The following is a 27,331-nucleotide window of genomic DNA, read 5'->3' on the forward strand; positions in this document are numbered from 1 at the left end:
CTTCCTTATGCTCCAGGTTAACCTGTTCCTTGGAAGGTTTACTTTTTCATTATAACATCGTTTTTATTTATCTTTGAAATGTGATACCTTTGGAAGGTTTAGTTATCAATATTCTCTTCGTTTCAGACATTTATTAATATGTAACTTGTTTGTAAGAAGGTAAGCTTCCATATAGTTGATAAAAGATTTGTGTATTACAATGAGCTAAGACTTCTGTATCCCAATTGACAATATGACACACTATGACACACTGTTGCAAGATGTATTTATAAAATGTCGTCAAAGTTAAAAAAAAACTATATTAGTGTTCCACTAGTCTCAACTGATTCTCACCTAAACTATATCTTAGTTACAGTGTGTAGCAAAAACAACTGGACTTCAGCCTGAACTATATGTTTCAATCACTAATCGTTGCCATTGAATAGCAGCTTGAAGAGCATTCTATATGAATACATGGTCATTCATCACATCGCAAACCACACAAGCGGTGTTCTCTCTAAGCTATTATTATAATGATTTACACAATAGGGTTTAGTAACATAGCAGAGACCACAACATTCTAACAAGTAAGTCGCAGGGCGGAAGGAAAAATCATACATTCTGGGGGTGGTTTGGGGACGGGAGGGAGAGGGGGAGGGGGAAGGGGTGAGGGAGGGGGCGGGGTGTTTGAAGGTAATAAGTGTAAGGTACAGTTTGGATAACAAAGTGTTTCACTAGAGATACATATCTTTTTGTTTTCAGGATTGAGTGGGCTTACCATGACTTTGCCTAAGCCATTGACTTTAATATACCAATGATTTGTTTTTAAATTTAAATTGTTAATTAGGATCAGGGGTAGGTGCATTCCTAGTCCCTCTCTCGTTTCGGTTTTTTCCACTGTACATGTTCCCCATGATGTTAGAAGAAACTATGAATAGGGGATTTTTTTTTCGCAGTAACAAGCTTGAACTCTATTGCTGCTTCACTCGAAGTTTATCTGTTCTTGCTCCAGAAATATTCAGAAATTCTTCTGATTTTCGCTCCAACAAGAGAGATACGTTTCTGTAAGCATTAACTTACAAATTATAAAGAGAACGGGATATTACAAATATCCCTCAGTCATATTTAGATTGTTGGCGTCATTTTCTTTTACTCAGAACACCACGACACACCACACCGTTGCAGTTACTTCCCCTTCAACGATTTTCAGAATTGTTTCCGTTTCTTTAAAGACCATTATATCAAAAATATAAGGAAGTCATTAAAGTATCGTTCCGTTAGACAACGATATCTGATGAAATCTTTCCTATACAGTCTTCGACAATGATACTATCATATAGACCACACCCATTCAGATTAATAATTCTCCAATTTTCCCATCACACTAATTTATCGAATATTTTTAATGGTATATAATTACCAGCATTTTATTAGTCTACTTTTGGATAAGAAATATTTTTTCCTTAATATACCCCTTCAAGGATACCGTAGTTTACGACATCCAGGAACACCACGACAGTAAATTTATTGCCATTTTTCAAAGATCACATCTTGACCGACATTTACTAAGCCGTATCCTAACAAGATATGATAACGAAGTCTCTGATAGACCAGACGAAAAATGTCCATTAAAACTTATGAACTCTGAAAAGAGGGTCGTACATTTGACATGTCACCCGTGTTAATGGTCTCTGAGAAGAAGGACGCCATCAAGTTTACCACCAGGAAAGAAGCGTTTTGACAGGACGTAGCTTGATTGATATTAATCGAGATATGATTTGGTTCAATCAACTTTAATCGGTCATACGACGAGGCATTCTAACCCTTGATCTTCGAATCGTAGTGTGTAGTCTTCCGTGTCCGCAGATATTACTACAGTTTCAAGGTGACTATATTATAATTTGAAAAAGAATTAGAAGAGTTCTGAGAAGAAGAATAAAAAAAAAACATTCTTTAAGCATGGAGTGAATTTGTGATGACTTATAATATTGAATGGAAACTTCTATAGCGTGTTACCTTTTATAATTCGAAGTCGCTTTTTTCTTCGGAACATGTTCAACATCATTCCTCACCGAAAACACATTTTGGAATACAAGCCGTCGATACAAAACACAAATATTGTGTAACTGGTTACACTGGGCTGTTGAATTATGATTAACGCGAACCACAAGAAATTATAATAATAAGTTTTACGAATTTACCAAAATTGTTATCAATTTGTTACCTTTCTTGGACTATTGGACACCAACACATACACGGATCCGACCGTTTTGTACGCTTCGATAAAACATATTTTTGGAGATTACTTAATTCTTTTTTTAATGAATTAAAAAGGGCCATAGCTGAATTATCGAGGAACGTTTAAAACGCAGAGCGATTAAAAAATCTTGTCTGAGGGAAATCAAGGTCGAGTTTTTCTACAAAGCTGGTGTCTCATTGATCTTAAATTTACATCGAAATAAACTTTATTAAATGAAAAAAAAGTTATATTCTATTTGGAAACGTTTTCAAATATCGTTCTCTTTATATAAAATTCGAAGAGAGTCATTACGCCGTAATTACAAAAAAGAATGAAAGAAAATATCGTATTTTTCCTAAAAAGGAATGTGTCATATTAATATTTGAACGAGTTCCCTTTTGTAAACATTTCGAAATAACTTGATGCTAAGAGGTCAGTGAACGAATAGGATGTTGAAAGTTTGAGTAATTCCAGGCACATCGTGATTGAAACGTATTTTACCGAAAAACAGATTTGTTTTTTTTTTCTGGTAAACTATAACTATACAAACGAACCTAATTGGAGGAGTCAACCAGAGCCATTTCTAAGAATAACTCTTCATTGTCGTAGAAATAAAAGTCAAGAAAAATGATACGTAATTTTATTTAGAGATATTCTCTATTCGTATAGCGTTTATTTTCTATTGTTTCAGCCAACGCAATAAAAACACAATTTTAAAAAGGGAAAAAAAACATCACGGCAGCAACCGGCTTTTAAAAAGGGTCGATTTAGTGGAACAGGGGAAAAGAATTCTTATCTGTATGAAAACAGAGTTGTCAGTATGAGAGAGAAGTTGTTACATTGAAGTTATTCATGCTTCCGATGTTAGGTTAAGACGCGGTCTTTATAGGGATACACCATTGTACCGACAAATTTCGCTTACGAATTTATGTAAAGATTGTTTCTAATATGGAGAACTCATTGTTGTTATTTTGCCTCATATTTGCTATCATGGACACAAACTGCCGTCTTCGCATCTTTTGAATTTATGTCAGCTCTTTTTGGAATATTTTCCCATCTTTTTGGTTTCGTTCAACATTTTTGTCTATTGAAACCTACACTATGGAATACACCGGTATATTTACCTCGAATATTCTTACTGACTGCGTCTATGAAAACAATTATTACATGGATCCACCGCCGGCTGCATATATAACCAACAGTACTAACTCATTACGGGCTACAGAGTGTTCCATGCATTATAACCAAAAGGCGTGTCAGTTTGAAGAACCACATATGAGTGCAGGACGCCCCACGTTTTACCACAGGGATAAAAGCACAGTATCACCAACAGTCTCCTCAACGGGTAAGTGTAAACACTTTGATGTTTATATATTTCTGGTTATATAGGATAAGAAAATGATACTCCAACGTTACACAGTAACGATAAAAGTATGAGATTAATATGACCGTGGTGGTCCACAATCAGCCCCCCCCCCTCCCTCTCCAGACGACATAGAAAGTAAACTTTGCACAATGACGGACAAAACGAAATCAATGAATGAAAAGTTATTGCTATAGTTTTTATAAACATGTGTTTTATTTACTTCAAGGAGTATGTAATAACTTGAACATTTCCTTGGATGAAATAAACTCCGCAAAATATATCGGTAATTCTTCTTCGCCGACCCACCGTTTGGTCGCGACCTACAATTTGCGTCATATTGTTCTAATCAAATAATTAAAAAAATCGTAACAGGCACAAGCTACCAAGAGTCCTCTTTTGTCCGAAAATATTGTCAAGTTGACTTATAGTTTAAAATCAGTGATGCAACGAAGTTCTTTGACGCAAGATCTTTGATTGAAATGAAAATAAACTATATGAATGTGAATAATTTATAAGAGTTTCTAATAATTCCACACTCTGTAAGAAAGAAAGAAAGGAAAATTGAACAGGGTTTTCCCCTCCCTTAAAAAGTGATACAAGAATTGAGTAAAATATATTCTTAACTTTGTTGTCCTTCTTCCTGCGTGCACGGGCGCACATCAGCTTAAGATTTTGGCAACTGCGGTTTGTGAACATCAATATAGGATATTTATTTTGGATGTTTTCATTTTTTGTACACTACGAAATATCATGATATTATCCATTCAATAAAAGAAAAATACTTGCAGGATAACATATCGTAATTATTATAGTAAGCACATCTTTTTCTTCATGAAGTCAAATCATCAGATAATCAGCTAAGTGCTAAAGTATAATTAATGTATTGTCAACAAACCAAAAAAAAACATTTAGACCTTTTAAGTATATATGACATCGCAAGCAAAACAAGCCTCATGATATGATTGTATCGCAAGTAGGCGGTTTATGAGATGGAAATTAACATGGAGGAATTATTATAAAATTGTCACATGACCGAGGTATATATATATATATATATATATATATATATATATATATATATATACCTGAAGCAAATGCGGCTGCAGTTGAATAAAGTTGCTGACTGTATAGGCTCCTTTAAGGACCTCGGCAAATACCAAACAGTTGTGTAGAATGGTTGTACTAAAATATTTCGTTTTTAGGAAAGAAACAACTCACATGTAATTAAAGTCTAAGTAGCTAATGACACATAGCAATTAATTCCTGGGTTATCTATATCGAAATACAGCAGATATGTATTTCTTGCATGGGTTACATGAAGTTTTTTTAGTTGAAGGAATCCCACATAGGTTGGAGGATTTGGGGGGAAGCGAGGGTGGGGGGGGGGGTAGAAGTCAGGGAAATATTCACTGGTGCGGATGCTGGCGGCACTACACTATGCGAATAAATAAAATAAACTGATGCGAAAATTAGTGGTTGGGAACGTGGAATGGGCAATGAGCAGCGTCGCCTTCCACTGCTGGTGACTAAAGGGGAAGCCTAAGATGTAGGTGAATTGATAATATTTCGTTGGGGGCATAATTGAAAACGACTGATGTGAAAATGAAAAAAAAAATGAGCGAGGGGGGTATCGGGAATTGCCCCTGCAGCCTCACCTCAACCCATGATAACTACAGGAGAGGCATGAGTTGTCGATTAAGTGCTAATGCTCAATTTCAATAATAATCAAACCTCTCAAGACTTAACAAATTTAAATGATATGATTTTATTCTTACACATACAGATTAAATTTGTTAAAGCGTATTTGATGCCGAGTGTGACGTTCATTTGTAAACGTCATCTTTTAACTGTTGTTAGTTATAATAATAGCTGTGAACGATTGTCGAATATCATATTGAGCACAACTAGAAATTAAGCCCAAATCTATAGTAAACAATTTGATACGTTCAGTTTTAATCAGTCAATACAAAACGAAATTATTCTTATGACACTGTTTACACAGAAGGAAAACCCATACCAATGTCAAAACAACAGACCGATTTGTTTGTATCGCGCCAAATAATCTCTTTCAATATATATACTTTGGGTATACTCTCTTTCGAAAACTTGACGTGGTATAGTCCTGACATTAGTGTTTTCGATTCTATAATTCTAGAAATATCGCAAATGGTACTCGTTTTTTTCATGTTAATAGTTCAAAGTTCATTATTTGAGTAGCGTCATCCAATGTTTTTAACTTATATACTCTCCCTCTCTCCTCCTCCTCCCCCTCTTCCTCCTCATACCCTCCTCATACCCTCCGTCATTCCCGACGCATTTCAACCCGACCAAACGTTTTATTCTTGAAATGTTAAAACAAATATTGTACGTTATATATACCATGTATATATTACTTTTGTATTATATTCTTTATCATAAACAAACTTTGACCGTGCTTACCTTTCTTAGAGACTTTCTGACCACAAAAAAATTGGAAAAACACAAAATTTGTAAATGTATATCAAGTTGAGGTTAACCTGCATGCTGTAAAGTGGGAAAATCTATCTGAGTGGCTATGATGTTTTATCGTAAAACAAAATAATCAACAGCTTTGTATAATAATATAAAAAAAATGATCCAACCACCTAATTCATTGACTTGGAAAATGCGACATTTTACAATTGTAATAAATCATGATTTTACCTTCACTTGAATTATTATTATTATTTTGCATCTCACGATTTTATAAACCAACGCGTAGACGGGCGTGTATAGTAATATAAGCACGAACCCTGAATTTTTCAATGTGCAAGTTTTTCAAAGCAACAGACCAAAGCCTCCAACCCCTTCACTCTTAAGGTTATATTTTATTTCGAACAACTGTATATACTATAAGCAATTGTTGGAATTAAAACGTCGGAATTCAATGGGAACCTTGAATGGGCAATTATACATACTCTAAGTCGGCCTTTATTTAGGCAGTTATTTTACGACGCTATGAAGTCACATGTCTCTATATGCTTTCTTGTAATTTACACTTAACGTCGAGTGGTTATCCAATTTACGGTTTAAGCACATTTTGATACCTTTAACAATTGGAGACCATGAAAAAATGTGGATTTCTCCTGAGAGAAAAACCCATATTCTTAAAGCCGGCCAGGGCTCAAACCCATGACCTCCCATATGCTAGATTTATTGCTCCTGTTATGCCACCGCCTTCTCCCACTATATATGCCCATAGTAAAACATGTTATGCGTATTTAGTTATACTTGATGCATGCGTGGTCAATTATATTATAATAGAACACAATAAGTGCTAAATGAGGCACAATGAAGCATATGGAAAAGGGGCATTATATAAATACAAAGGTAGAAAAATACGAAGGCAATATTTTCACACCCTAAATGACGTCACTGACCATTTATCATTGCAAAATCTATTTTTCAAAATAATAAATAGCAGGATCAGAATGGAACATAATTGTTCCATATATGTTTCTCAATTTATTATTTAAACGGGAGCTGGGTCAAGGATCAGATAATTTCATCTTATTTGTTTAATGATTTCCTTGAATTTATAAACTCCAGACTCCCTTTCATCAGTAAATGATAGAAACTTAACCGGTGATAAATATCTCACAGTCTTAAATCGCAAGAGTGAAAATTTACCCGTTGAGATTGTCCAGTATAATCGCACGCACCTTCGAGTCTCAAAGAGTTTCACACTAATGCTGTATAGTGAGTGATTTCTCTTGATAAAAGAAGAGCTAAAGTATAAATTCCCCCCCTCCCCGCCCCATCCCAAAAAAAATCATAGCGTGAGGAGAAGATTCAAAGAGTGATACTTGTAGACACGTTCTCAAAGAGTGAATACTCACTCTTTCAAATTAAGAGTGAAACTGATGGCGTGAAATTGAAGAACTAATACAGATTAGTCATCAGTTACGTTAACCAGCAACACCCTGCGCCCCCCCCCCCCCCACCCCAACAAAATAGTCCGGTTTTTGTTTTTCTTAAGAAAATAGCTTTGAACAATATGCTGCCTGCTCCTCCCCTACCCCCACCCCCACCGAAAGTACTGCCCCCACCTTACAAAATAAGTCTACCTACTCCCCTGGTAGTCATATAGAAAAGAAAATGAATAATTGTGATTCTAGGTCTACGTTTATGTCTGTCTGATATAACACAAGATTTTATAGTAAAAACATTGAAATTGAATGTCTTCATTCAGTATATACTCTAATATCGTAAGTCGAGATGTGACAAATTAGTATCTTACTACTTATAATAATAGTACTCCTAAACAAACATGTATATTTGAACATATTCATTAATTAATTACTACAAATAAATGAAGGTCTATGTGTGAAAACTTCTGTATCTTATTCATTGTTTGATTTTACCTTTCTTTTATCTTTTTTTTTCCTTTTTGTTTTCTTGACGAGAAAAAAAAAGAATACGTTAGACTATTGAGCCTATATCACGTTCGGGTCTAAAAAAGAATCATACAATATTTGTTTTTATATATTTTACAAATTTACCTCATTTCTTAAATAATCAATGTGCCCCACCCAACTCACAAAATTTCATATAAATTGATTTGATATTCCAGCATTCTAGAGCGAAATTGAGTAAAAAAACAGAGAACAACGCAACAAAATAAATAGTATAATTTCACTTATTTCAAATATCAGCAGATTTTATTAAAAGTTTTAAAGGCTTACTTACTGAATCTAATCTAGGCTTCTTTAACTTCATTATTAATTCTGACATTCAGCAATTTGATGAGTTATACTTGTTTCGTAGTAGATAAAGTCATTATCGTTTTGGAACCATGTTTGAATTTGTGTTATTGTTTTTCAAAATATTCTTAGTTTTAAGCACACCGTGTGTTTACCCTAACCACGTTCCAATTCTCGCCAGATTCATGCAATTAACTTTAATGGGTCATGGACATGCATACTATTATTCAACACGTGATTAATCTTAATTAATTTTTTTAAATCTTTGCTCATAATGATATCAAAGTTCGGTGTAGCTTATGTACATTAATTAGCCCTATACAACTCCCTGGTTAGGACTAGTTGGCGAATATTGCAAAGACTAGCCTTGTTGGATAGAAGGCCGCAATAAAAGCAGTTATTTGCGTTTCTTCGCCAATTCTATACTTGGATGATGATTAAAAGCGCCCGTAGCTGCATTGTTGAGGACATGAAACAAGGTAATGTGGACTGGGCCCGGTCGTCAAATTAAAGACATCAACACCACTGTACATATTGGTTTAATCCCCCGCCCACCCCCCACCTCTCCCCCCCCCCCCCCACATCCATCTGAAACATTATGTCTGTGTCCCTGATTCGTCAATCACCCCTAAAGTCAAGTAACAAGTGCTTTAACTTCATGTTTATGTTGTAAGTAAAATTTCTAATTCAGATCTCAACAACATAAATTAATCCCTCAATTTCTCAAGGAGTCATCTTATCCGTGTCAAGTGTAATTGGGCTAATCATACCAAGCAGAGGAAACACTAATGCATACTCATTATATAGCAAGTATACACAAACTATAATCATACCAAGCAGAGGAAACACTAATGAATATTAATTTATAGCAAGTATACACAAACTATAATCATACCAAGCAGAGGAAACACTAATGAATATTCATTATATAGCAATTAGTATACACAAACTATAATCATACCAAGCAGAGGAAACACTATATTACAAGTATACACAAACTGCAATCATACCAAGCAGAGGAAACACTAATGAATATTCATTATATAGCAATTAGTATACACACACTATAATCATACCAAGAAGAGGAAACATTACAAGTATACACAAACTGTAATCACACCAAGCAGAGGAAACACTAATGAATATTCATTATATAGCAATTAGTATACACAAACTATAATCATACCAAGCAGAGGAAACACTAATGAATATTCATTATATAGCAAGTATACATAAACTATTATCATACCAAGCAGAGGAAACACTATATTGCAAATATACACAAACTGCAATCATACCAAGCAGAGGAAACGCTATTGAATATTCAGTATAGCAAGTATTCACAAACTGTATTCAGACTAAGCAAAGGAAACACTAATGAATATTTATTATATAGAAAGTATACACAAACTGTGTCTGCTCCTCGAGATGCTTGCTCCAACGTCACAAAGGGATGAAATCTAAAACGCCATTTTAAACCATGCATGCAAACCTTTACTATACCGCATAAGTATTACTAAAAAAAAGAAGATGGCTGTTGATTTAAATATTTCTTAACCAACTGAACCAATGGACATTGAATCTCAGATTTAGAAATGGCTACATTCCATGAAATATAATGACTACATCGCATTCATTCTTTCATCTGCTTATGTTAGATACACACCACGTGTCATTTGTTTATTATTTGAATTGCAACTTGACTAGAGTCAAGCTAATATCTTACGTTGATGATAAATATTATAATCAAATGAAATGGTGTAAAAATATCTACCATAATCAATCAAAAGCTTGAATAGTGATTATGTTGTTGGAAATTCAATTAAGTTAAACTAAGCTAAATTCGCCTCATATGCTCTATGGGAAGGACGAGTGGGGTCAGTATCGAGAGGAGCGGGTACTCCAAATGTAGGACTAACAGGAACCCACAAGGTAACGTTTATATAGCAGGACAGCCAATACTCATAGCTAGTACAGTAACTACTGTTCATGTTCCACAACCGTGCATCAGTAACTACTGCGTTGTTTTCGTAAGGCGGTAACATGTGTTACAGGTGGCAATTTTTTTTCCTACTGTAAATTGAAAAAAAATAAAATTATTAAAATTTTAAATTTTAAATGTTAATTTTTTAAAAAAAATTTAAAAACATTTAAATTTATTTATTTATTTTTTTAAATTACTGCAAATTTTCACCTGTCGGACTCGTAGTTCAACGTGTAACAGCTTTCCAGTAATTACTGTGCCAACTGTAACACATGTTACCGTGTTGCGAACACAGCGCAGTAGTTACTGATGCACGGTTGTGGAACATGAACAGTAGTTACTGTACTAGCTATGAGTATCGGGTGAGCAGGATGATCAAAAAAAGTGGTCACTTGTGCCGTGGTATATAGTAAAAGTATATTGACAGCTGTTTGTAGTGGTCGAGCACACACCCTTCTAGGAGGAATGAGAAAGTGGGATGGGGATGGGGAGAGGTACTCATATAAAGAATCAACCGAAGCCCAAACTTTTGCAGAGGGTGTCCAAATGACGTGGTCGCTTGACATGTGTAGTATATTAAGAGTATAGACCTATATCAGTAGTATATTAACATACTAAGTTCATAGTGATCTGTAGCATAACAAAACTACTGTGCTAAAATTTCTTCTTTTCAATAAAAAAAAAATCGGGAAATAAGCACACTAAAATATTAGTTACATCCATATCTATAAGATATACAGAAACAGCGTGGTATTAGACTTAAGAAAGATACACGAATGCAATATGCCAAATCAAATCAAATCCACGAAGAATATTGAATAGAGCAAACAGAACGGCGGCACTTTTCGCCCGAGGCCATGGTTTTGCTATAAACGTTAAGGTAAATGTTTACTGCTTCCACTTTATATCAATATGAGGGTCATATCTAGGGTTGACACTATGAAAGTTTGAAATTACTACCCGTGGTTTGACTCGATACGGAAACGATCAAGGGAAAAAGTGGAGACTAGTATCAAGTTTCATGAAATAGTTTTATCGTAACCGGAAAGTTTAATTGTGTTTGCCAGGTTCGATTTGTTTGGTCTAACTGTCTCCATTTAAGTCCTGCACAACTTTGATCCGCTTCCAAAAAGATTTACTACCTCATTATAGCAAACAAACGAAATGAGTCTGTAGAATATCCTTTCGTAGTCTTTATTCTTTGTAAAAAAACTTCAAAAAAGCTTCAAAAATGTCGTAAGAGTTATGTATTTATATTCATGAAATACGTAGCTTTTCTCAAATGGGGTATAGGACAGGTATGTTTTGCAGTATTCAATTCAATTCAACTGTATTTCAACCAACAATGTTCAAAGAATTTACAGTGATGTGTTCAGACAAGAGAATTAAAACATGATAAATGGTTGAGGGGATTACACAAGGAAGCTACAAAAAGCTTGTAGGATGTGAATGACCTTTACAGAGACAATGAAAACATGCTCAGGACTGGAAAAGAACAATACGGTTAAACAAAATAAAGTACAAACCAATAAACAGTAAGAAAAGGGGAAATGCATGGCTAGATAACAATATCAAATTGTAAATTAAATGTATTAAGTATATTCTTTGAAGGTTTCTGGGTCACAATGATTATGGTCTTAAAGTCTGTAAGATTTTCAGATTAAATCATTGCTAGTTCAGACTGTCACTGAAATGATATATGTTTGAAAAAGAGGATATTAGAAAAGATCAAGATAATTTCTTTAAATCTATCACTGCTTTCCTTCAATTACAACAGTTGACCAAGCTGTTGTAGACTACATCTATCAGTCTTGAAAAGCAAGAGAACAAAGTTACATTTTAATAAAATAAAACATCAGGTGCGTATCCAGGGGGGGGGCGTTGGGGGCGCGCGCCCCCCGGGTAAGAAAAAGAGGAGAGAAAAAAAAGAGAAGAAAAAAGGAAAAAAGAGGGGAAAAAAGAGGAGGAGGAGAGGAAAGAAGGGAAAAGAAAAAGAAGAAAGAGAGAAAAAGGAGAAAAGGAGGGAGTAAAAGAAAAACGCGAAGACACCGGGGAGAGAAAGAGGAACAGTGACATCATTACAGCGCTGAAGGGTAACCAGTGACGGATCAATGATTTCGTAAAAGTGTGACTCACCCTACCCCTTACACCGACAACTCCATTTTTTGACGTTTCCATTTTCCTCTCTCACTAATGATCTATATATGTACTATATATGGTCTATCATAACGCGTGTGTAGAATTGTGCTATGAAACCAACTGTGGCTGGTCTCGAACTCGACCGTGTCGTCGGGGAACATGACGCATTTTGGGATGGGGGCGACCGCCCGCCCCCCCCATTCAGCATTTTTTTAAATGATATCGCTAAGTAATTTCAAAATAGAAAGTGCTTAGAGGCAACTTACAAGGCCTGGGAAGTGTCATTTCCAGCGATCTGGGAGACATTTTCGGCCAAAATTTGCTTGTACGCTTCGCGCTAACAAATGGTCCTGGGTAGTGCCATTTCCAGCGATCTGGGAGGCATTTTCGGCCAAAATTTTCTTGTACGCTCCGCGCCAACCTATGGTGGCGCTACGCTTAGATGATTTGCCTACAGGCTTCGCCCCTCCCTAGGCAAATTCCTCGCTACGCGCCTGTTCGAATTTGTAACGCAAACAGCAGATATCACATCATATCAGTGAGCATGTAAATGGCGTTCCAGGATGAAAAGCCTCAAAACTGTCCGACTTGCCTGAAAAAATAACCAAAAATTTTCGCGCGCGAAGCGCGCGTTCAATATCATATAAGCAAGCATCGGTTATTACATCGCATGCCATCATGTACCGTACGGTCCGTTCAAATTGCGCAGTATTTCGCGGGATGCTAATGTAAACAACGACATGTCTCATGTAGATGTATAAAAAGCATGGAGGTCCAATTATGTCAAAACTCTCTTTTACATTAGTAATGGCGAATTAGGGGCTGCACCCCCGCCGCACAGTGGCGGAGCGTCCATACGGTCGGGGGGGTGGATGCCCCCCCTGACGGACTCAAATGGACTGCTGGCGCCTTTTTCAGCTCTTTACCACTTTTTACTTATTCTAGATTATTAACTTTTTTATTGCGCTCTACTTATTGACATTTCTCACATTTTGTTGGTGTAATTTGGCGATGACACCTTATTCTTCGTTTATCTGCAAATTAGCCAGGCCCGGAAAGGGTCATTTCCGGCGATCTAGGGAGTATCTTTATTCAAAAATTTTCTGTACGCTACGCGCCAACCAGTGGTGGCGCTCCGCTTAGATAGTGTCGAAAGCGCTCCTACAGACCATTCTCGCCACTCTTGACCAATACCCCTAGCTCCGCCACTGCCGCCGCGCCTCCTACGCCTATGTGTGTAGTGTTCGGTTTCGGAAATATCTGCTATTTTTCATTTCCTTCAACCAAGTTTTATAATAGCCGTTATAAGAGGTTTTAATGTTTGTACACCAATAAATTAACTGTGTCTGAATTTTCGAAAATTTCTGACCAACATTCTGCATCACACTTCCCTCTACTCGTGCAATTTTGACCGGTCTGTTAGGGGTTGAAGGAAGTTTTTCTATATTGGTTGTCCATAGATGAAATTTTGTACAACATTATGGGTATGTTTTGAAGTGAGTTTATTCACGAGAAATGTGAATTTTCAAATTCTGAACAAATATGGGGCTTAAAACCTTGAAAAGTGGGGCTGACGGGTATTGTGGGCCGCGACGTAGAATCACCTACAAAAGCAAAGACCCACAGGAGATGCCATCAGGTCGAACATGATGTGTGCTGGGTTGACAAACTTCAAAAAGGTTATGGATGGAAAAAAAAACTATTAGGAAATACCTGGTTCTCAGGCAAAAAGTGTACATCTGGTTGGTCATTTCAAGCCCGAGAAGTGCCGTTTCCGGTGATCTGGGGGGGGTTTCAAAACAAGAAATTTTCTTGTACGCTGCGCGCCAACCGATGGTGGCGCTCCGCTTAGATAGTAATTCGCGCCCCCCGGGTTTGAAAATCCTGGATACGCGCCTGAACATATTACCTGAAATAGCCTATAACAACAAAAATGTAGAAACACGGGCTGACATATTTCTCTTAAAGTAAATGAACAGGTTCTATTCTCTTACAACAGATTCACGGAACTGATATGTATGGCGATTTTCTGCACAAAAACAGACGGTGACTCAAATATGTCAGATTATTGTATGGGTTATACATGTACATCCTTTCGTGCAACATATAGGAATATGATGGAATTGCAGTGAACTATTGTAATAGATTATTGTCATATTTCTATACCGCTCTTTTAATAGTCCTGTCGGATTATCAAACTGAAATGAGACACTGAGTACATAGAGCAACCCTTCCACTACCCCTTCCCATACCCATCCCCACCCGTTCACCACTCCTTCCCTCCTCGTCCCACCCCTTCCCCCACCCAGGTTGAAGGGCCTCTGTGAACACTTTCATGCAAAACATATCAACTTTCTCTTTTCAGGTTATGTCTGCAACATATAGTAACGGGCGCATATAGTGTTAGTTAATCTGACACGGTGAATATGATTACCACCAGACCAGCAATCCGTACGCAAAACACACCATAGCTTTAACCTAAAGTCATTACATAAGTATACTAGCCTACGTATTATGCGTGCATATGCGTCTCTAGCTAAGTTTATATGTGATTGTTACAAATTCAAAGCAAAATGCACTAGCTTTAACATGTATTAATCTCATCAGACTACGTGTTATGCGTCAATATTTTCTGTGATTTTAGCATACCAGTGTACTAGCCTTAACATACGGTTTATTCATTACTGAATACTGCGTCTCATGCGTCAATATGCGTTTCTATCCAGGTACTTTGTGATTGTAACAGTTCAACGCAAAATACACTATCTGTAACATATTGCATGATACCACGTGTTATCATAGATATGCGTCAGTATGCGTCTTTATCTAAGTGACTATATATGGTGGTAACTAATGCACCGAAAACGCTATATTTAACACGACTTAACGTTAGTCATTATACTTCACCAATACTACGTGTTACACGATAAATATGTTTTTCTACAATTTATGACGGGATTATAGCAAATTCCACCCAAACTGAAGTCATACAACATTAGGCCTATATTTATCGATACTACTCTACACATTGTATGCGTCGATATGCGTCTCAAACTGATTTGTTATGTCATTGTATAAATAGCTATAACCATATAGGCAGTGCAAACTACTACGTGTTATACGTCAATATGCTCTTGTACAATTTATTACAGGATTGTAACAAACTTCACGCAAACTTAACGCATATAAACATATACACCATTTCAGTGGCGTAGGAAGGTACTTTTGAGTGGGGGGGGGGGGACTGAAGACTGATGGCCGGCCTGGGGAGGGGTCTAAGGGGAGGGGGTGTCCCCCTCCCCTTTGGAATTTTTTGGCATTTCCAGGTGGCCTCAGATGCAATTTGGTGCAATATAGCACACTTCAACCCAACCACTCCATTTTGTATATAATTTTGCATTTTCACCTGGCCTTATCTGCAATTTGGTGCTCCAAATGAGATTTTTTTCTCATTTGGAAATGAAAAAGGGGTTTTCTGACTTGCGAAGCGGGGGGGCGGAATGATACTTCCGCCCCTCCATATTTTTCACTGGGGGGCTGGCGCCCCCCAGCCCCCCGGTTCCTACGCCCTTGCACCATTTGGTCTATGTATAATCGATACTGCACATACTATGCGTCGATATGCGCTCTCATCTCATTCGTTATGTCATTGCAACATATTAAACAAAAAATTAATATAGCTATAACATATCGCCTAGTCAAGTATTTTTTATTACTAGCCTGCGTCAACATGGGTCTGTACAAGTTACTGCACTTACTTGATTTTAGTTGTAATTGATCATTTAACCTATTGGAACTAATGATTCATCTAAAGTTATTATTTTACAGGATTTGCTTTGTTTCACCTTCAATATATGGTCAATGTGTACTAGCGATTGAAAACTCATATCAATGTTGACCTAAAGAGAATATACCGGAAAAGGTCTCTTCCGAAGAAAAGTAGCAAACGTATAACAATAGACCTGTTGTCATCTTTTTTTATATTCCTAGATATCCAGCGACCTTATACTGTATTAATTATGAAGTGAAACTTCACTATCCATATAGGAACTTCAGTGTGACATTTTTTATGATATGTATAATCAAAATAATGAAAGTAAAAGTATTGCTGTGTAATAATAATGATGTAGATGCGACTTATCAACGAAGATAATGTATCTTGGTTTTAGTGAGATTTAGGAAACAATAAGATAGATTTTCACAGTATGACATTCGAGTGACAGGAAAGAATAAGATGCAATAGATCTATAATAAACGGAAAGGTGGTTTTCTAAGCTATAAATCAAATTATTTAATTTATTTATTCTTATTGTCATTTTTAATAGGGCTGGAAAACCTTGCGAACCCTTCCGAACCTACAGGTTCGCGGGAAATCTAGCATGGCTGAAGAAAGAAAATAAGAAATCGGGTGGAAAAATGGGGGGGGGGGGGAGGGGGGAACTAAAGAAACTAAAGGAAAGCGGGAAATATGATGCGGGCCCCTGGACCCCACGTCAAATCCCTGGCATGCTTCACGTGTTCGATGTGTTCGCCCCGCGAACACGGGCGCGAAATCGTAACTGAGTTGTTTGAAGTGTGTTCGCGGGAAATCAAACAAGATTCACAAAAGAAATACGAGAAAAACTGGAGATCACACCAGTTCCCTATCTCTCTTGAAATGTTATCACGCAATAAAACTACCATTTCTTTTGGGAATTTTAAATCTCACCGTGATTTCTGCTATATGTGTCAATGTTTACTCTTTCTGTTCATCTTTTACAGTTCCTGATTTTACCACTTCCTGTCCGAACTCGACCGATGATGTCGTTATGTGTGAGAAGCAGCGAAAAGGCGCAGCCGAAAACCTCCATTCTGCGAAAAAGTCGAAAAATCGCAGAAAAAGGAAACCAAGAGTCTTATTTTCTCAAGCTCAAGTTTTTGAACTGGAAAGAAGATTCAAACAGCAACGTTATTTATCCGCTCCAGAACGGGATCAACTTGCTAGCATTCTAAAGTTAACGCCAAATCAAGTCAAAATCTGGTTTCAAAATCGACGATATAAGACCAAAAAACAGAGGCTAGAAAATCAGAAAAACATAGAACTGAGTGCTGCAGCAGCTCTAGGGATCGGCACCTTACCGCTTCCGCAGGATCAATACTCACCCAGAAGAGTAGCTGTTCCTGTCCTCGTTCGAGATGGTCGGCCGTGTTCGATGCAGGCGGGTAATCCACCACCGTATAGCTTCGGCAGATCGGCATATTCAGGTTACCCTTCAGTATCATTCAGCCATACGCCAGCATCCTTCAGTGCCTACAGTAACTCGTGTGCCTTCTCAGGGTTAAACCAATTAGCCAACATTCAAGGAGACACTTATGAATATTACCAACCAGATATTAAACCAGAATATCATGAGTGAAAGTCAACGTTTCATTTGAATTATAACATATTTTCTCGTTATTTCTATATCGTTTACCACAGATCTATATATTTCTATATATTGGCAGTGGCGTTCGCAGGATTTCGGAGGTGAGGAGGAGGGGGGGGGGCGTTGGGCAGAGTTGTGAATCCCTTGACTGATAAAGGGAAGGGGTCTAAGAGGAGAGCGTGTCCCTCTCCCCTTTGGAAATGTTTTAACAGGGAATACTAGCTAGACGCAAAATTGTGCTATCCATTACTAGTGTCAATCCGATACGATTGTGAAGATACAATTCATTTTTTTGACCATCAAATGGAGCCAAAAATTTAATTGTCAACCAAATTTTGGGGTTTTTTTTCAAAATGTTTGGGCATACTGCCCCTTCCCCCTCCCCATTTACTCCTTTACTAGAGCATGCAATTAGAAAGAACAATTGACTCTCGACGCAGAATTTCAACCTGTTACATTGTTACTGATGTATCTGTACTTCTAAGGCATCCGATTTATTAGAATGAATTGCTGACCTGTTCAGGAACCCTAATGTATATATCTACCTTTAGAGTCTTCGATTTTGAAAGAATGAATTAATAACAATCGAGAACTTACTCTACGATGCCTGTACGAATAGGTCTGTCTTCTGTTTCACCGATTTGAAAGAATGAATTTACTCCCATGGCGAAGCTACATTACTAAAGGACCTTTTAACAGTAAAGTAAGTATAGACATTCAAGGGTATCCAATTTGAAAGAAGCAAAGGGGCAAAATCAAAGGACACGGTGAAGTCATATCACTCAAAACGGTCTAACCCAATGAAGGATTTCAAAAAGTACAGCTGTGGATACCCTTTTATTGGAAATATTCCATTGAAAACAGTAAACAAAAACACCTGTTGGTCCTTGATCTGTATATTTATAACAATGACAGTCCAGAGACCGTTTAATGCTGCGAGTAATATGTAATTAAAAATAAACTATCACAAGATATATGCATATCATTAATTAATCAATGTAGTTATTTATACCAGACCAGTTGTCTTGCATTAATTATCAAACTGGAATATAATCAATTAGAATAACTATAAAGGTTATATCGCAATAACCGATAAAGGTGCACATCAAACGTATTATTATTAAGTCATTAACCGCCCTTACCTATCAAGTAATCCTGCTGCTGGCAACATTTGACTTCCACTGATGAGACCATCAAATGTAATGCTCAACCAGGCGCGTAGCCAAGGGGGGGGGGCATAGGGGGCGACCGCCCCCCCCCCTTGAGCAATTTTTTAATGATATCGCTAGTAATTTCAAAATAAAAAATGGTAAGATGCAAGGCCTGGGATGGAAGTGCCATTTCCAGCGATCTGGGAGGCATTTTCGGCCAAAATTTTCTTGAACGCTTGTATGGTGGCGCTACTCTGGAGTTACTTAGTGTACACTTTGTAAGCTATACAAATTTAAAGCTATGGTTTGTTGACATTGATGGTACTAAATAAGCTAAGCAAATATATGCTTTTCACTTAACATACTGGCAAAAGGTGAGCACACTTCTCCGATCAAACAATACACGATGAATAATACTTTTAAAAAAAAAACTGTTTTCGTTTCATCCTGTTTATTCCAATAATTATGTGATAATCAATGAAAGTTAATTATCATTTATTTATGTGAATATTCAAGTATTACACGGAAGAACAACTCATTTTTCAAGGTACAATATACATATCGGATCGGTCACATCAAACTTGAAATCTCAAAGAGACTATTCGATCATTAACTTCCCTTACATAATACAGAGGTAAAAAGAAGACCCACATAATATATATCGTACCGTCCGTCATTTACACATTCCACTTGGTCTATCGTCCATATAGCAGTTATATAACTCAACGACCTTTTTGTTCAGTTGTGTTTGCTTCTTGGATGCTATCGTCGAAGAATCTGTGAAAAGATCTATAGGACGCCAGAGTCATTCTATGAATAGGTGGTGGCTTTGGTGAAAACACTTTAGCCGGCCACAATATTTACCAAACATTTCAAGCTTGGTCGCAGAGACAAAGCAGTAAATCCTCACACTGCAGAACACTTGTGACGTAAAGGATAGGAAGGAATCCTTGGACAGATTTGACGAACCATACATGAATACAAGTCTCACGAACATGTATTATGCACAACCATTCAACTATGGGGGTGTGGGGTGGGTGGGTGGGGGTGATTGAGGTGGGTATCGAGGTAGTGAGGACTGGTACAAACAAAAAAATTTCATACACAACAATGTATGGATTGTTAGAACTATTTTCAGAAAGGGAAATTGCGAACCTTTCTCTGCAGTGTTGTAAGACGTAGCTTTGTTTACTACAATTCTACATGGAAGGCACAAGACAACTTTTGTGAAAGTTAGATGCGAAGCACTTTTACGGTCTTAACTTGTATCTTAGGCTCCCTAGGTTTATCACAATAACACATATAGGTTGCTTTTTATGTGGGTTTGGGTGGGAAACAGAGCATGTTTTAAAAGGGAAATAATCGGACGGCGAGCCTGCAGGAATGAGAAATGTCGCACAGAAGATAGGGAGATATATTCTAATCATTCAATTTATTTAGTAAAGAGATATTTCTTCATGATAAACATAATCACGTATTTGGCTAACCATCGGAGAATGTAAACAGGTTATACACCTTTGATTGTTATTTTATTTGTATTATTATTTATTTATGTTTGCTGCCATACGCGTGGTAATGGTCCATTTAGGTAGTCTTCTATATCAATAGTGTACAGCATAGAATGCACATGTAATGAGTCGAACAGTTACATTGTACTGTGCACGCGGGAATTATATATAGGATCCAGTTACAGTATTTAGATGATGTTGATGATGAAATCTGTTTTAACAAAAAGTGACGCCATGCGAAGCATTCTTGTTCGAGAATCGTGAATTATTATGCCAAATGTTCAAGCAAACGAATTTCCTTTGCTGAAACGGGATCAGACTTTGCAAAGTTTTCAGTATAAATTAATGTTTGAACTTTTTTAATTATGTTGTTTGTTCTTCTTTTACAAATATTGATACTTTGTTTATCAATATTCCTCCACCATGAAAGTTCTATCGAATGGAGCGATCGGTTTGGGAGTTGAATTTTAAAAGGTACCTTTTACTTGACCAGGTGACCTCGTTATAGATTTTGGCTCTTTATGATTTATGTTATCCTGCACCAATGATATGACGTTATGAATTATTTATCTGCGGTTTGTGAGGTCAATGGTTATGCAAAGTATTTAGTTATGACTTTCGGAGTATCGAGTGATATGAGGGGTGTTCAGAAGCCAACTATCCTAGCCTATTGCAGGCTTTACTGTCAGACAGTTATTCTGAAAAAAAACCCACACAAACAACAATTCTTTCTCATTACTCTATTTTATTTGAACTGGTTGGTCTAACATTCACTTGATACATTACAAACAGAAATAACTGTTCAAAGATAAGCTGGAAATGTACAAATTTTGACTTATTTTTTAAATCTAAAAAAAAAATAAACGATGTTTTGACCGTATAGGTCATCCTTTCGCATTGCGAACAATATTACCAAAAAATGAAGATTGGACTATACCTATAGAAAACCCATTTTTTTATTATGAAAATTTTTAAATTTGTTGTGTGGTAAGAATTTCCTTATACCTTTTTTTTAGAATCTGGTGTACTGCAAAGATCCCATGATGTATTTTTAGTGGATAACAATATATGATTGGGTGACTGCCGTACCCGCTCTTCCCCCACCGCCCAACCCCATCCTCACCCCATCTGTCCCCTCCTAGATTGATTTCGGTGATATAATGACAATGATGCATATTGCACGATAAAGAGGGAATGTAGTCGTATCGCCAATACGGAGACATTTAAACTATGCAATGTCTGTCGATGAAGGTGATATTTTGTTAAGACACATGCATGGTTTCAGATTATATAACTTTCATGTGAGATTATATGCACAGGGGCACTACCACTTGTACTTCTGTTGGCTTTATCCCCTCCAAAATCCCCCCCCCCCCCCCAAACACACACTGGCAGACAATATGAAAACAAATCCTAGCGTGTAGTTCATAATATACAACGTGTTTTTGTTTTTTACCATTTTACATCAAACCAACCTCCATTTACCACAGTTTACCGAATGGAACTGGCAACCTCGCACCTTGAATCACCCCACCCACCCCAGACGACATAACAGCTGCTTTTCTCCCTCCCCCCTCCCGCCCCACTAGTATAACAAACTAGTGGTTGTGCCTCTGGATATGGAAGTGTGAATAGTGTCATTTTATGTAATAGAAATATGGATTTCTAACTCTAATTGTATTTGTACTTTCTGATTTTTATGTTAATAATATTGTATAGGTCTTAGTTTGGTCCCAAATGAGATGATGCAAGTTCTTGCATGTACGGCTGAGAGAAATCTTTGAAATATTGCACTAATTTTGATATAACTGGAAATCAAAAAAGGAAATTTAAATTATGACGCTCGCCATGTAGCGAGTAGTATAATAATAGTATCAACTTGTAAATAACAAACATATGGGTATATAAACTGACAAGTGCATGTATATAAATGTGATAAAGAAAAATTCCATATTAACAACAAAAGAGGGCCTGCATATAGGCTCTAGTAGAATTTTTTAGAGTAAAATAGACGACCGGTAAAGCGGGTTACCTTCTCTACCCCACAACAGAACATCAGTTCATTGGACACAAAGGACCCACCCACCCGTATACAATGCTTCCAGGTTATATAATATCTTATATTTTCCTTCCATTAAGTTAGAAAGTATATCAGATTATTGGCAACTTAAACAAAAACAATTTTGAGGATAGTTTGTTGAGGAATAATTGACTTTTTATCTACGAATTTATTTAGTACACGAGAGACAAGGTGCATGGTTTAATGACAATATCATACAGAATAGCAAATATTCTTGCACTGCGATTCTTAAAATAAAGTTTGAGAGACGAGAAAAAATACACCTTAATATCTTCTTCGTCCTTATTTTGCATTTTGTCTATATTTACTGAGTTTCATCAATAAATAAATAAATCGTATTACGTATTCTTTGTAGCTTACATGAGAGCAATGTATAAGATATTGTGTAAAAATGTATTTTTCCCTATAATTCTATTAATTCATTAACCTAGTTAATGACATTCTGTAAACATGAAAGTGGGCCAACATTCTTAATGTATCAACAGATAACTTATAATCTCAAGTAAGAATACGAGTCTGAAGTAGTCACCCCCTTTCTCTGCCCCTCACCCCCCCCCCACCTCCCTGCAAATCGTCAGTTTGTACTTACAATGTCCACTGAGAGTGAATTCACTTTGTGGGTTAGATATAAGAGAAAACCCACCTTACATTCATTCAATATTTACATTATGTGGCCAATAACCCAATAGACTTCAAAGTGAAAAATGATTCCCTGAGTTCGGTAGATTAAAAATAGTTGCCTACCCTTGTCAAAGTTTGATACCTTTCTGTGTACCGTGATATATACTCTCATATTACAACACATTTGCTCTCCGTTTGTGTTACAAATGATCTGTTAAAGAACGGGAAGGACACACGTGCGCTCCATCAAGTGCTAAGATGCCCCCCCCCCTCCCCTTCCCGCAATGGGAAGAAAACATAGGCCTATAATAGAGTTTTCTACTTGAAAAAATCGTGGTATACTTTTAGGTATATAAACTATAGTGATGCTACTCACACAGTAATAAAAAGTAGAGATAAAGTGTAAGATCAACCAACCAAACAGATGACAAGTCATGGCATTGGTATACAGAATAGTAATGTCTTATAAGTATTTAGTTTGTAACGGATATAAATAAGTTTTCTCAACTAGCTATATTTTCTACGGGTTAAATTTGGCTGTGAAATAATGTCAGCCTAGATTTTACGTAAAATCCAAACGTGCAACAAGATTACAAGTGACCGCGTTAGTTAGTAAAAGATGGCATTTCCGGGCAATCCGGCAGTTTCGTAACTTTGACTGACACATTTTGTCGTCTGAATGAAAATATTTTTAGAAGTTTAAAGCCGAGATCAACTTTAAACTACAATAATAGTTGTTTTTATAGATCATTTGGGGTCAACACAGATGACCTTAACTGTGACAATCACATTATCGAATCATTACATAATCGCTTGAGTTGATGCACGTCCCAACGTCAACATATTATAATATACTTGTTTATATACCGCCCTCAAGTAGGCGGTACATATGAAATCATACAGCAAGACGACCAATGAACCCAATTTAATGATGTTATTATTCAGTAGTGTTATTTCCTCTATCCTCGGCAGAGTATATTGACTAAATACGTATTAGTGCAGCAACATAATGATTTAACACTTCCTAAACTTCCCTTCGTATTAATTTCCCTGAGAGCACCTTGGTTTATACTTTTTTTTGTTTTCCTCTTAGTCTATTGGACTACGTATACTTTATCTCCTCTGCCACCCGATTCTCAGTCTCCATTGCCAACCGATTCTCAGTCTCCATTGCCACCCGATTCTCAGTCTCCATTGCCACCCGATTCTCAGTCTCCATTGCCACCCGATTCTCAGTCTCCATTGCCACCCGATTCACAGTCTCTATTGCCATCCGATTCTCAGTCTCCATTGCCACCCGATTCTCAGTCTCCATTGCCACCCGATTCTCAGTCTCCATTGCCACCCGATTCTCAGTCTCCATTGCCACCCGATTCTCAGTCTCCATTGCCACCCGTTTCTCAGTCTCCATTGCCACCCGATTATCAGTCTCCATTGCCACCCGTATCTCAGTCTCCATTGCCACACGATTATCAGTCTCCATTGCCACCCGATTCTCAGTCTCCATTGCCACCCGATTATCAGTCTCCATTGCCACCGATTCTCAGTCTCCATTGCCACCCGATTCTCAGTCTCCATCGCCACCCGATTCTCAGTCTCCATTGCCACCGATTCTGTTTTCATTGTTCCATTGCCACCGATTCACAGTCTCTATTGCCACCGATTCTCAGTGTCCATTGCCACCCGATTCTCAGTCTGCATTGCCGCCCGATTCTTATGACTTTGTCAGTTAAAACTAGTGAAGGTGAGTACAGATGTATACATCTACGAGATATAGCTATTTCACTTTATAATTAGAAGTTTTGATTCGCAGGCAAATTTTAATTAAGTAAAACTAGTGAAAGTGTCAAGAGAAGAAAGGAACTCTCTCTTACCCGTCTGTAAGTGATAGTTGACAGAATATACGGAGTCATTAGGGTACGCAAATTGACAATCACCCCCTTCCCTCTTACCCCCACAAAAAAGCATCAGAAAAACTGCAAAGATTGTCTGATCTTGATTATGGTGCGTAGTCATGTTTTTCACTGTGTTGTGTTAATTGATGTTTTCACTGTGTTGTGGTTATTTATGTTTATCACTGTGTTGTGTTTATTGATGTTTTTCACAGTGTTGTGTTTATTGATGTTTTTCACTGTGTTGTGTTTATTGATGTTTTTCACTGTGTTGTGGTTATTTATGTTTTTCACTGTGTTGTGTTTATTGATGTTTTTCACAGTGTTTATTGATGTTGTGTTTTTCACTGTGTTGTGTTTATTGATGTTTTTCACAGTGTTGTGTTTATTGATGTTTTTCACTGTGTTGTGTTAATTGATGTGGTAACTGCAGGGAATTAAACCAAAAGGATGAAGAGAGGAAGGTAACATAAAGAAATAGTTATATAATGTACTTCATATACACATCGGGGGAAATTAATTGGTACCTATACGAAAACAAAATTGTTTTGGGGGATTTATAAAATGTTTTTTTTTTATCATTTTTCACTAATTAATAATAACAACCCTATACTAACGCAAGTAAAGGGTCCTATAAAACTTTTAACATTCAAACGTATAGGTCGGTTTTAACCTTCCATTAAACACAAGAATCCTTATCCCTAACTTGATAAACGTTTAATACTTCTCTCGTCAGTGTAAACTACATAAGGTTAACTTAGAAACAATTTGGTCTTTGCCAAAATAATTTTGAAACGCACTGATTTACATTTTTTGATTACGGAAGGAAAGCTAAGCCCTTCTTTAGTCCAGCATCGCCGACCCCGTAGTGTCAGCCGGTTAGGCGCCGTTAATATATCTCCCTCCCCAAGTTTATTTAAACTTTTTTAACTCTACCAGTTAGTTTTCCAGCGGGCCGAGGTTATTAATTGTCTCCTTTGGTTAAACAGTTTGTCTTACCAGATCAAGTTATGTTAGCTGGGTGATGAAATATATGAGGTTTTGTGGTCATAAATTTTGGTATTATCTCCGTGATGCAGTAGGATAATGTGTATGTAAGGCGAGGAATTTAATACAAACACGTGGACAAGTTTTTGCCGAAAATACGTTTCACGTCAAAAGGGTAACATGCCTTCGTTTTTAAGTAGATCGTTCATATGGGTCGTTCGTGTATGTGCATAACAGTGATAATGATAAACTTGATCAGAAAACGATAACATAATAATGCGTCGATCCCTCAGTGTCCAAAGTTGCCTGTTCGGTGTGTAAGTTCGGTATGTTAAGCCGGCTACTACCTACTTAAAGAGTATAGTATTAGTAACCGGTGCTGTGGCCGAGTGGATAAAGGCGGCGGCATTTGATTCCCGGCCGGGTCATAGTAGGGTGGGTTTTTCATCCAAGAGCAATCTACGGTTTTCCCATCTGAAATGACTTTCTGAATTGAAAAGATTCCAAATTTGAGTTAAAATGTTGAATTGGAGCCACCCGACGTGTAAGTTGTAATCCATAAGCCCTTGCGGGTTTCTCCAACATTTGTGGTCGCCTAAGCGTCGTAAAAATAACTGCTGATTATTATTAGATTATTATTATTATTATTAGACTGGTTATACGGACGAGATCCTCCAGCTACAAAGAAAATCAGGACTGCAAACAACAGCAGGAAATACTTAGATCCCTGTACAACATTGTCTGTTCGGTATAGGCAATATTGACGAGAGTAGATATAATGTCATTCTGAACAGAAGATATCACAGGAAATACTTGGATCTCTGTACAACATTGTCTGTTCTTTATACAGGCTATATTGACGAGAGTATAGATATAATGTCATTCTGAACCGAAGATGCCACAGGAAATACTTTGATCCCTGTACAACATTGTATGTTCAGTATAGGCTATATTTACGAGAGTAGATATAATGTCATTCTGAACAGAAGATGCCACAGTAAATACTTTGATCCCTGTACAACATTGTATGTTCAGTATAGGCTATATTTACGAGAGTAGATATAATGTCATTCTGAACAGAAGATGCCACAGGAAATACTTCGATCCCTGTACAACATTGTATGTTCAGTATAGGCTATATTTACGAGAGTAGATATAATGTCATTCTGAACAGAAGATGCCACAGTAAATACTTCGATCCCTGTACAACATTGTATGTTCAGTATAGGCTATATTTACGAGAGTAGATATAATGTCAT

General features: G+C 37.0%; 1 protein-coding gene across 1 annotated transcript; it reads left to right on the forward strand.

Annotated features, from left to right (window-relative positions):
* The first annotated feature begins 1,533 nt into the window (after positions 1-1,533).
* On the forward strand, positions 1,534-22,759 carry LOC139967903 (homeobox protein Nkx-2.5-like). The gene is made up of 2 exons (XM_071972102.1): positions 1,534-3,563; positions 17,190-22,759. Exons 1-2 carry the CDS (start codon positions 3,320-3,322, stop codon positions 17,822-17,824), a joined length of 879 nt encoding a protein of 292 aa, XP_071828203.1. The 5' UTR covers positions 1,534-3,319; the 3' UTR covers positions 17,825-22,759.
* Positions 22,760-27,331: the final 4,572 nt, after the last annotated feature.

This window comes from Apostichopus japonicus, chromosome 5, assembly GCF_037975245.1.
Source record: "Apostichopus japonicus isolate 1M-3 chromosome 5, ASM3797524v1, whole genome shotgun sequence".
Lineage (NCBI taxonomy): Eukaryota > Metazoa > Echinodermata > Holothuroidea > Aspidochirotida > Stichopodidae > Apostichopus > Apostichopus japonicus.